The sequence below is a fragment of the Mus musculus genome, chromosome 19 (assembly GCF_000001635.26).
Source record: "Mus musculus strain C57BL/6J chromosome 19, GRCm38.p6 C57BL/6J".
Classification (NCBI taxonomy): Eukaryota; Metazoa; Chordata; class Mammalia; order Rodentia; family Muridae; genus Mus; species Mus musculus.
In genome coordinates this window covers 18,881,107-18,893,181 of record NC_000085.6, presented here as the reverse complement: position 1 = coordinate 18,893,181, position 12,075 = coordinate 18,881,107, and the positions used below count along the sequence as shown (strand labels likewise).

The 12,075-nt window shown below is 41.6% G+C and overlaps 1 protein-coding gene across 7 annotated transcripts in view; it reads right to left on the bottom strand.

Annotated features, from left to right (window-relative positions):
* Positions 1 to 660: 660 nt before the first annotated feature.
* Trpm6 (transient receptor potential cation channel, subfamily M, member 6) overlaps positions 661 to 12,075 on the bottom strand; it is a 162,345-nt gene continuing 150,930 nt past the window's right edge. For 4 of the 7 annotated variants that reach the window (XM_006526951.3, XM_017318152.1, XM_030250886.1 and 1 more), the window contains 3 exons: positions 9,231 to 9,282; positions 4,141 to 4,247; positions 661 to 1,178 (listed from right to left, as the gene is read on the bottom strand). In XM_006526951.3, coding sequence (XP_006527014.1) covers positions 1,045 to 1,178; positions 4,141 to 4,247; positions 9,231 to 9,282 — 293 coding nt within the window. In that variant the 3' untranslated portion in view covers positions 661 to 1,044. The remainder of the gene's footprint in view (positions 1,179 to 4,140; positions 4,248 to 9,230; positions 9,283 to 12,075) is intronic. The other 3 variants (NR_157571.1, NM_153417.2, XM_017318153.2) reach the window with 2 other exon arrangements.

Genomic DNA, 12,075 nt, shown 5'->3' with positions numbered 1-12,075 from the left:
AATATACATGTCTTCTTATCTGCCCTAATTCTCTTATTCCAATCGAAGCCTTCTGTTTGAACAGGGAGGGTACAGGACCCATCTAGAAGTCAAATTTCTCAGGACTTCGTTGTCAGAATTCTACAATGGAAGGAGCAAAATACCTGCAATGCAGTTCAGTATCTTTCCCCTACAGGACTGGCCAAGGAGAGCATAGATGTGATATGACACAGTACTGTGAGGAAAAGTATGAACAGAGACTGGTGAGGGTCTCTGGCCATAGTGTTTCTGAGCTTAATAAAGCGAAGCCTTTCTTAATAGTTTCCAGGATTACATCCCCCCCCCCCGCCCCGCATCAGTTTTCTTATTTAAATAAAAAGATGTAAGAAAAAAATGGTTTGGATTCTACTTTCGTTTCAATCAGAGAAACTGAAAAATTCCAAGTATCATGTGATTTGATAACAATGCTCCAATACATCTAGAGTGCACCAGGACATGGCCTTTTTATGGCTATGGATGCTCCAGTCTTGGCCAACAGATACTCATCCCAGGATTTTCCCTGTTGTTTTTGTTGTTTTCACAACTTACATTGCTAAAGAGGGAAGAAGAAAACACATATGTATAGGTAGGTATATGTACAACCCTTGGATGAAATCATGAATAACAGTGAGGACAAAGTCTTCAAACGCAGTGAGAAAATAAATTAATTTATTCCCTAGTTCGTTAGTGCACAGCATTCTACTCCAAGTGGCCAGCTGAAGCAATGAGGTATAGAGGAAAGTATTCCCAACTGACTCATCTAGCATCTTCATGCAGAACCGGGAGATGAGAACGCATGCCACACATTCTTCTCAGAAGTCAATACCCAGGAGAACCCCTCCATTATGCACTGTGCCCTCTAGGCAGTGGGAGATGAGGCTCAGAGGGCACTTCCAGGGAGGTCCACATTGTAAAGTCATGGTGATGGAGATTCTGACATAGTCAGGATCATGCCAGTCTATGTCCATCACTATAGAAGTCATGGCAGAAGGAGCTAAAGGACCACCGTCTTCCTTCATCATCTTTTTAAAGGCGTGTGTGATCTTCCAGGGAACTTCTATTTTTGTCTCTTTCTGGAAGCTCCTCAGTTGGTTCAATGGTTTGCCCAAATCCCAAGTTGCAGTGTGTTCTTGAAAGGGAGTAATCATTCCTTTTTAAATCTACAAAGAAAGAAAGATAGTTTCAGTAGATGACATAGATCACATTGATTCATGCAGGTGGACTGGACATCAGGCTTAGTCAAAGGGTTCAGGGAATCTCTGCTGCCCCAGGACTTGGGCATATGGATTCCAAACACTCAACCATATCTAAGCCCAGGCTCTCTGCATCCCATGACTATGTGAAACTCTAACTCCATATGCTGTCATGGTGTGAGGCACAGGCCACCATCTAGTAGGGAGAGAAGATGTGACTGGCCCAAGTTAAGTGAGGTCCAGTACGAAATGGGAACCTTTAGAAGGATCAGAGGGATGGGTTGAAACAGTTGCAAGAAAGTTCTCCGCAGCTCTGTGGCTACCTACAAAAGTTTCACCATCTCAAGATCATATCAAATGTTTCCTAAGCCTTGCCTCTTCTGCTTACAAAGGAAAGTTAAAAACATGGCCGATGGGGTAAGCTTTGGGAAGACTGGCTATAGGAAAAATGACATTAAATGTTACATGCATCTTTTTATGCTGTGATTCATGACCAGATTTCAGGCTGCAGCTGCGGGATGATTGACACATTCACCAGCTCCTGCCTCCTTTACTGATGGACTTCAGCCCAGCCCTAACCCCTTCCTGGGTTCCTGATGACCAGCCCAGAGGACACAGTGCTGTGCATTGACCTCTTTGCCCATTCACTGTGAATTCACATCATGGGCAGTTATGTGAGTGCAGCCTTCTTCACTCCTTTGTTAGCCTTGAGCGAACAGGGCTCATGGGCTAGACACTGTGGGTGCCAGCATTAGGAAATCAAGGGTATCACTCAGGGTGAGAGCATGTAGCTGGGGGTGGATGTATGAAGCCCTGAGCTTAACCTCTGGTACCAGGAGGAAAAATTCATATTTCTTGGTTTAATTTTTAATGTTAAATGGTGATTTTCCTACATAAAAAAATGAACTCATGAGTATGTATACTAACATATATTTAATAATATAGCCAACATTTATTGATCATATACATAAAAATAAATCCTTATCTCAACTTTGTGTCAGATACAATTATCTCTTACTTGCAGATGAAGATGTTAAAGGTCAAAGCCTTGTATTCAGTGGAGAGCAGAACAGGGCTACATGACCCTACCTGGGCCAAGATTTCAGATTCTTATGCATTGCCTTAACCTGCCTCTGCCTTAAAAATAAATAAAACATAAAAAGTAAAGGTACTTCTTATTCTGTTCTCCAAACTAAACGTGTTTGCTGTCACGCTTTGTGCCCAGAGTTGCATCCCCAGACTCCACATGTGGAGGAAGAAAAGCCACAAGGCTTCCAGCCTACCATGGCATGCCAACATACAAACATGAACCCTACACCATATTCAACAATTAACTAGGCCCAAAGGTTGGAACCTATGAGTAATGTCTCAAGCCTGCCTGGCTCCTAGATGATCAGATACAGTCCTGGGTCTTTGAGCATAGAAGCTGCCCTGTCCGGGCTACAGTGAGTCAGACAGGGCAGAGTCCAGTGCCTAAGGATGAAGATTCCTGAGTGGATTCCAGGCCACAACTGAGGGATGAGTCAGATATTCACGAGCTCCTGCCTCCCTGCCTAGAGTTCTGATATCCCTCAGCCAGCCCCAACCCCTGCCTGGGTTCCTGATGACCAATGCAGGGCACAGTGTTGCACAGTGTTGTACAGTGATCCCTTTGACCATCGGCCACGAGCTCACACTGTGGGCAGTTAGGAGAATGCAGCCTCCTTCTTTGCTCCTCTGGCATTCTTCTTCCATATCTGCCCCTGCATGATGACACACTCTATTTTGACTGATGGAGGAAAGAAGACCCAGAAGTCTAATTCTAATCCCTTTGCTTTGTTAAGTCTTGCTCACAAAAGCCTCCCTCAATTTCAACAGAATTAGAAATTGCCCATTTTTGTTATGGAAGTACATAGGTCCACCCTGGGTTGTAGTGGAAGTTAATCTTTTTTCTGATTTCTAGTTCAGGGTATGACTTTTTCAGAAAGAGAGGGTGGGGGGAGGAAAGAGAGGAAAGAAGGGAGGGAGGGAAGGGAGGGAGGGAGGGAGGGAGGGAGGGAGGGAGGGAGGGAGGGAGGGAGGGAGGGAGAGACAAAGTGCCTATGGCCTATGTTGCTCAAGCTGAAGGTGAGTTCCTGGACTATGGTGAGCCTCCTGCCTCTGCCTCTGCAACATCTTCAGCTATAGGTGTAGCCACAATACCCCACTCAGGACTGCACCTTTCGATATGTGAAATTCCAAATTCCAGGGTAAGAAAACAGTTGCTATGACCCAGGAAAGAGTTAAGCAGACAGCAAGCATCCTTTCTGAGAAGGACAAATAGACTCCAGCAGAGCCAGAATTTCTCAAGCACACACACACACACACACACTGCGATCAAAATTTAATGTGGCAGGTGTGGGGGCTGGGAATGTAGCCCAGTAGTAGAGTGCCGGCTAGTAGGACAGAGTACTGGGTTCTAAGCCCACTGCTGTAAAACAAACAAACAAACGAGGGAATAAAGCAGTGGTTGTTACAGCTTAAAGCAGTGCTTTAACTGACAGCCTTTCTTCTCTCTGAGCCACACCCTCTCCGGTGCCCAATGGGCAAGCTGGAACGGAATAAAAATGCTCCAGGCATGCCATCTGCAAGCAAACAGGACATTGGAAGGGAAGCGAGGGGCCTTCGTCCTGTTTCATTCCCTTTAAGTAGGTGGAACGTTTTTTCTCTGGGCCGACTGTGACCAGCTTTGGGCCCCAGGTTGTTTTATCGCATTTTGGCAGAGCCTCAAGCAAATCCCTGTCCTTTTTTAATCCCTCCTGAGACTTGAAATTTTTCACTCAGAAAGTCAAGCTTGTGAATAGCTGCTAGTGAGATAAAAATGCGGTTAAGATTTTGACTCGATCCTGAGTTATAATAACTGTTATTCTATGAGAGTTCTTCGGAAGAAACAGTCACCGCGGCGGCTTACCCGGCAGTCTGAGCTTCCCACAGCAGGAGTTGCAGCGATGTTTTGCAATGAAGCTTCTAATTGCATCTTCCCCTAAATTGGCCGGTCCAAACACCATCCCTCTTGATCTAGAGGAAATATCAGAATATCAATTAGATCACAGCCGAGAAAAAGGAGTCCAACTAGGATTCTCTGAGATTGCGAACAGTATCCCTTAGTAACCTAGCCACTTAAAGGAGCCAACAAAGAACAGAGCACTTTGGGGAAGGAACAATGTTAGGTTTGCAAATTTAAAATTCAAATGCACTTAAATCTTTGTACCCAACTCCAAGACCTACTGTGAAACTCATTCCAACACTAATCTGATAGAAGAGTGAATTTTCGATGTGGTACATTAAAACAAAATACAGTGAAACCCTTTTTAATGCATATGGTGTGAGAGAATGGCATTCATTATCATACGCTCTACTAAAACACCCCAAAGGTAAAGGGTAGAATAACTTTGCTATAGCACACACCTTCTAAAACAGACGCCTGTGCACTGCTCTGCACCCAAATCCTCTTCTGAAAAATGACTCTTCCCCAAATCAAACACCTCACTAGACACCAGAGCACCTAGACTCCTGGCTTTTTAAAAGCCACTTTTTGACTCTACAAACTGTTTTAACCGGGTTCTTTGTGGAAAGCCAAGACAACTAATAGCCAAAAAGTTTGTGGAAAGAGAAGGCAGATGCCCAGAGTAAGTAGCAGACTTAATTACAAGTAGTGTTGGTATCTCTGAGACACGTTTTGCACTTTCTAACATAAAGATCCTCAGCAGATTCTAGGCGTGCTCCTCATACAACCATTACTCTTTAGACTTTGACCCTCCGCATGACACAGGACAGAGCACACCAGAAATGCCTCCAAAGAAAGCTGATGAAAGCTAATATTTCATTTTAATGATGAGCATAGTGGAAACAGCACATTTTAAAATCTGAACTCAATTACCGCTCTTAAATACCACGTCTTAAGAGGGGACGGGGGCGGGGGGGGGGAGCACAGGAGAGAATCACAAAGGGAAACAATAAACTTTGCTTCTGAGGAATGTGGTTTTTCAAAAGGGACATGGTGTAAAAGTGGGCTTTTTTTTCCACCGGAGGATTAAAACATTTATCTCAATTTCCACTTCCTTTTGGCCGAAGAACAGTGGCTCTCTGAAGATGTGCCAAGCTCAGGATGAGGGCTGATGTCAGTTTGATCTCAGATTGCCTCCCTCTCTGTAGGTGGAGAAAGCCTCTTGGGAAGACAGACTGGAAAGACACTGGGGATTAACTTTCCTGGTCACCCAATCGCTCTCACAAGGCAGAGCTCTGGTGGTATTTACCCTGCAGTAGAAGTTGCTTCTTGTTAACTATGCCTGGATTTCAGTCCAGCTGGAGAGACACTACCTTAGTCAGGTGAAACTGAAGGTGGCACAAAAAAAAAAAAAAAAAGCAGACTCACTTGGTATTTAGACCAGAACTCTCGGATCTGATAAAGTGAGAGATGAAGGTATTTATTCAGCCATTAGCATGGAAGACTCTGTTTGGAGTCTCTGTGCGACCTCATTGGAAATTTTCACTGGTTTGTATCCCCTACCAGCCATTTCCGTCATCCCAGGAAGGCATAAAGACACCCAACTAAGATATAATGCCTTCAAGTAATTTATGGAAGCTATTTGCCTCTATGAGCTGTGTGAAAGTTAAAATAAAATGACCAAAATCACTACAAAATTTATATATCAGGACCAAAATTCCCAGAGCAGGGAGAGAGTGATGTAGGGACATTTTATTTGCATACACACTCCACAGCATGCTCCAAGCCTTGCTATCTCAGATAACTAAAATTGCAAAGAAAACACAACTAGATTTTTTTTTTCAACAACACAGGGAAAGCAGGTGGTAGCTTGGTTCTACAAACAAGGAAAGTCCAATTAGTGCCCTCTATACACAGTCACTAAAGAACATCTCACCACCAGCTCATACTTATCAAATGCTCAAAACCATCAGGCAGTTGGCAATAGGCTAAAAAGATACAGTCCCAAACTACCAATAAATGAGGCATGTTAGGGAGAGTTAGGAAGAGTGGGAGGAGGTATGAGCGAGGCTATTAGAATTATTCTCTAACGCCTTCATCCCATCTCATAGACAACTGTTCCCTTCTGTTGATTCTTTTCCATCACGAAAAAGTTAGAACCTTAAGTGAGTCTCAATTTTCTCGTGTGTGAACTGTTGCACCAAAACTAACACACAGAGTTGTTGCATGGGTGAAATCAATTGCTTAAATCTGTACACCTCAAACTTGGATTTATGCTGGTTCACCAGATTTTATGAAGGTTCACAATCTGGCTCATTAGATACAGAGAAGGCTCAGAGACCGTGCAATTCCACCAATATCCCTGGTGGCCACGTTGACGTATGGCTCATACTTTGTTTGACAAAGATGTCATACTCGTGGGCGTCATTGATTAATTAGATATAGTTCTAATGGAACTAATTAGTTGAGAGAAAATCAAACTTAAGGTCATTGTGAAAACCAAAGACACAAAGTTGGGCATTCCCACAATGAAACCACTGTATCCGTTTCAGGAGAGGCTGTCCTCAAGTCGTGGAAAATAAAGCTTCCATAGTAATTTTATAGAATTACATTAAGGGAGTTTAAAAAAAAATAAGTACAGAGGCGAGGGCTCTATTCAGACATTGCAGTAGAATGCCAAGCCTAAGCATGCCTTTCTAATTCCCCATGTGACCTTAATAGAAATTGAAACCCACTTCCTATAGAATGCAATTACATACCTAACTGTCAAGTAGGATCATATAATCTGAGATTCTAAAAAGATGGAGTATTCAGGTCATATTAAGTGATATATGCCAAGGTCAAATTTTAATGAACAATAGGCAGAGTACACATAAACTCAGTTCATTATATATGCAAAACCTCTGCATGGAAAAAAAATGTAAAGAAAGTTCTCATAGAGAAATATAAATTCCTAATACAAGCCCTTGAGCACTCAAGACTGCTAAAGAAATAATATGCTTAGCTGAAAACACTTCAGCTCTGCTGAACTAAAAAAATAAAATAGTTCCTTATACCCACAAATCCAACATGGACTCAATAGTCAAACAGATATCATACGAGTTGGGTGCTGCACAGGCGCACTATGGATCACCTGTATCTTCCCGAGCCCACCCGAGCCAACAATACCTAAGCATATGTTTAGTAGATGAACATCTTCTCAGAGGACCCTGTGCATGGGCTGAACCCACATTTCATAAAATCAGTCAAAGAATGGTGCAAAAAAGCAGTGATTATTAAATGAGATCCAGGAGAAGAACAAAAATTAAAACTTCCACGTTTTACTGGGTCAGGAATCTCCATCTATTTAGCCCTACGGGTTTTCTCTGACCCAGCAACCAAGCAGAGGCCCTCAGTTTGACCAAAGAGGAATAATGTTAACCCAGCCTTGGTAGTATAATCTCAGCCCTCAGGAGGTAGAGGCTCCTCTCAAGGATCCAAAGCTCAAGGTCACCATGAGCTATACACTGATGAGACTTCATCCCAGCTTAAAAAGAAGTTCTTTAAGAGTTAAAATTATTGGCTGGGCAGTGGTGGCGCACACCTTTAATCCCAGCACTTGGGAGGCAGAGGCAAGTGGATTTCTGAGTTCGAGGCCAGCCTGGTCTACCAAGTGAGTTCCAGGACAGCCAGGGCTACACAGAGAAACCCTGTCTCAAAAACAACAACAACAAAAATTAAAAAAAAAAAAAAAGAATTAAAATTATTTGACCCATGGTTCTCAAAGTGCCCTTAGCCCTCAGCATCAATCTCACCTGAGATGAGTTAGAAATGCAAATCACTTGGCCCCAACTCAAAACAACTAGATCAGAAACTCTGCAGGCAAAACTACAGCAACAGTCAATTTTAACAAGCTCTCCTATGGACCACCATGGCAACTCACACTTCAAAACCCCTGCTGTTCTCCATATCGGGTCAGTCATCAGCCAATCAGAACCATCCTTTCTTTGCATTCCACTTTTAACACCTAAAAGACCTAGTGCCAAGCCCTCCAAAAACCAGAAAATGTCCTGGGAATTCAAAAGATGGGTGAACGACTCATCCCTCTGTGTAGGTAGGCTCCGGATTGAGTCATACAATCGGATGCCTCACATTTAAGCCCTGTGGCTTTAAGTTCTAATACTGTGGTTACAGGGCAGCACTTGGTATTCCCACCTCTTCCTTGGCTTGCCTGTAAAGTGGCTGGCTGGGCACAGAGGAAGCCATTCCAACAGCGCAGACCAAAAAAAAAAAAAAAAAAAGCTACTTCTGTTACTGCATTGTTTTTATGTCAGCATAAACTCCCAAGAGTAAGCCAAACGTACACCTTTCCCCTGCGGTTTAGGTTTAGACCAGCAGAAAACTCAAGAGTCAGATTTGCAACCAAAATCTGGAGAGTGCACTGACCCTTTAGCCTCCCCCCAGGCTTATTAACTCAGCTCTAGAATTAAATTTTAGTTCATGTTCATGCCTTCTCTTTACTCATTTCCTAATTGAAGGGGCTTAGAAAATCTTGTTTGAAATATAAAAGCCTTTATTTCAGTCTAAAAAAATCTTGTTTTATTGCGATGTGCAGTAACTGTTGGAAAACTTTTCTGGAATGTAAAAGGCACATATGTGTTTAAATTCTTCCAAGAAACTAAGACAGACCTCTACTCAAAAGGTCCTGCTCTTCCAAAGGAACTAGGGTTCAATTTCCAACACCCACATGGCGCTCACAACTGTCTTTAACACCAGTTCCAGGGGATCCGGCGCCCTCTCCTGGATTCTATGGAAACCAGGCACTCAAACACAATTCGTAAAAATACATTAGGGCAAAACACCCATAGATATAAAAATAAATCTGGTTTTTTTTTTTTAGGTTTTGAATAAAAAAGAACCATTAAGCATTATGTAATCTATGCAAATAACAAAACATTACATGATACGCATTGATACATATAACCTTTATATTGTATGCAACAATTAAAAATAATGTTTGAAACAAGAATAAATTGAAGTCACTCTTCTAAATTATAACACATAAATCAACTCACTGTTTGTCTTCCGGTTTTATAACAGACGGATCTGTCAAATTTTCTCCAACACCTCAAAAGAAGAAACAAAATTCGTTTAGCAAATAAGGGTTCATTTTCTTATTATGGCAGAAAAATAATAACCAAATTCTGTTTTCTTTCCTGTTTTTCTTTTTTCTTTTCCTTTTTTTTTTTTTTTTTTTGAAGGCTATACTCAAGCCAGATGTAGTGACTCACTCCCAGAACTTAGGTGGTTAAGGCAGGAGAATTGCCATCAGTTCAAGGCCAGTCTGAACTATATTGTGAATTCTGGGCCAGTCAGATCTACACTGAGACCATGTCTCATTCACTCCACAGTAAGGATGTTAAATACAATGCTAATTAAAGGGACTAGGGAGGCTGTTCAGGAAAGTTATTGGATGCAGTGTCTCCTGAAACAGCCCCCTCTGAACTAATAAACACCTGGCCACAAATTAGTGTTTTAGTGATGTCATAAGACCCGCTGATAGTGTCATCTCTCAGTAGATCTATGTATCTGCCATTCATTTTATCAGTTGTATGCACTAAGGCATCTAGTTTTACTTTCTTTAATTCTCATGAAAGAAAAATATTATCCTCATATCCTCAATTTACATCTTATCCTCATTTACATCAATGAGTACATTGATGTTCAAAGAGATTGAGAAGCTTGCCAAAGATTGCTTATCCCAGAAGTGGCCATAACAGGATTAAAGCTGGGGCAATGCTGTGTTCCTCCCTCTAGTTCATGGTCTCCTTAGATGGCCTCCATCGGTGCTTAGCAAGGTCGAGATCCTGGCAAGTTTTGCAGGTACAGCCTCTATGCATCAAAGAGGCACATCAAACGCTGTATCTATATATAGCACTTATAAACAGTAGAATAAAACGACACCAAATTCTTGATGTGAGAGCTGGCTCCACCTGGGTGTTCAGTTGTGAAGATTCTTTGAGGTGTAGGCTTATGCTCTGTGTGGGATGTATCTTCAATAAAGTTTAGTTTTTAAAGGAAAAGAGCAAAGCATACAGAGATAACATGGGTGCAGTTTAAGGCTGAACTTAATCAGAACTAGGTTCAACACTCAGAGTCAGCCTCTGTTACAGCTCACATGTGGTGAGGGGCTAGTTTCCAACAGTGATGATGGTTTGGGGACACCAACGAGAGAACTAGGTATACGCGACAACTTCTGAGACCATTCCCTAACCAGGCCTTTTGTTCTCTGCTTGAAAGACACTAGCTTTTTAGGGTGATTATTCAAAAGTCATATGAATGTTAGACTATTGTTATGTATGGCTACTTGTTGAGAAAGGTTCTTTTTTGTTAAAGTGGAAGGGGGAACTATCAAGACACCCCATCCCTAGACAAAGAACTACAGAAAACTAAAGACTACTGAGAGAATTAGCCTTCTCCAGGGATAAGTTTAAACATTGGTTACCTAATGCCTAGTGGACATGTGAGAAATTTTAAATAGACTCTGCATATTATATTTGTATGCTTGTGCATATATATATATATATATATATTCAATATATATATATATATATATATATATATATATATATATATATATTCAAAGGAAAAGTGACCATGATTTTGAAAGGGAATGAAGGGAGATACATAGGAAAGGTTGGAGGAAGGGGCCAAGGAAAGGATGGAGGGAGGAAAGGAACAGGAGGAAATAGTAGAATTATATTTTGATTAAAATTAAAATGATTAAGAAATAAATCTTTTTTAAAAGCAAAAAAAAAAAAACCTTGTATTTTCTAAGCAATATTTTTTAAACATTTCTGCTGTGGTCTCTCTCTGTTGGAACAGTACACCTTTCACAGGAAACTGTAGTCCTTACTAGCTTTTCTGTTAAGAAACTGATTTCCTTAGGAAAATACCTTGGAGTAGCCTGGAGCCTAGAGCAGGAGTACAGCAATTGCGGGGGGGAGGGGTTGTTTCATGACTCTGTGAACGTGGTGACACTAAAGGGCCCTTCTCTAAGAATGTCTTGACACATATCACTTACATATATAACGCATAAAGGACACCAATGATCCTGGAAAAGTTATCAACATATTTTTACCGCAGTATTACAATACATACACATGCCTCTTTATTACTACATTTGATAACAGGCTCTAACTTGGGTCTGCTACCCACTAGCATATCTAACAAGTGGTCATTACAAAGAGTGTTTTTGAAATATATGCATGCATCCCGAGGCGCTGTGTGAGTATCTGCAGTTCCTCTTGCATCACAGTTGATGCCACTGTGGGTCGTGGTCTAGATAATAATGGAAGATGGCGAAATACAGTTTTGGGTTAGTGGCAATAAGATGGAACTTAGTTTCTCATCAATGTTTATAGACTCTCTGAGCCTACTCTTTAGCAAGCCCTAGCCTGGCAACTTTTCACACTGCGTTTGAATAGTATAAGAAAAAGTTGGGCCGATACACAAACACAAGGGAAGTGTGAAAATCAGACCTTGCTGAGCCCTTGCATTTTCAAAGCCATGGGTAGGAGCTCTTTGTGCTTTTTCTTGTCCCATAGACAAGAAGGGGCAGCTGAGAGAGCCCCTGCTTTCCTACAACCATGGAGTGAACAAACTGAATAACAGGCAGAAGTGTATCCCAGCACCAGGCCGACAGCTGCACAGCCTTTAGCGTTTTAATTAAACACAGGCTGAACTCGAAGCCTGAAGCTTATGACAATGATTAAAGTTTTAGGCCCATGTCTAAGTGAAGTGTAAATTTAAGTCAGGACTAGGTACAGTGGCTGAAGACACATTATCAGTTGGAAAAGAAGAAAATATTTGTAGGATTCCAAAAAAAGGTATCTGTTTAAATCTCATTAGAGAAGATTT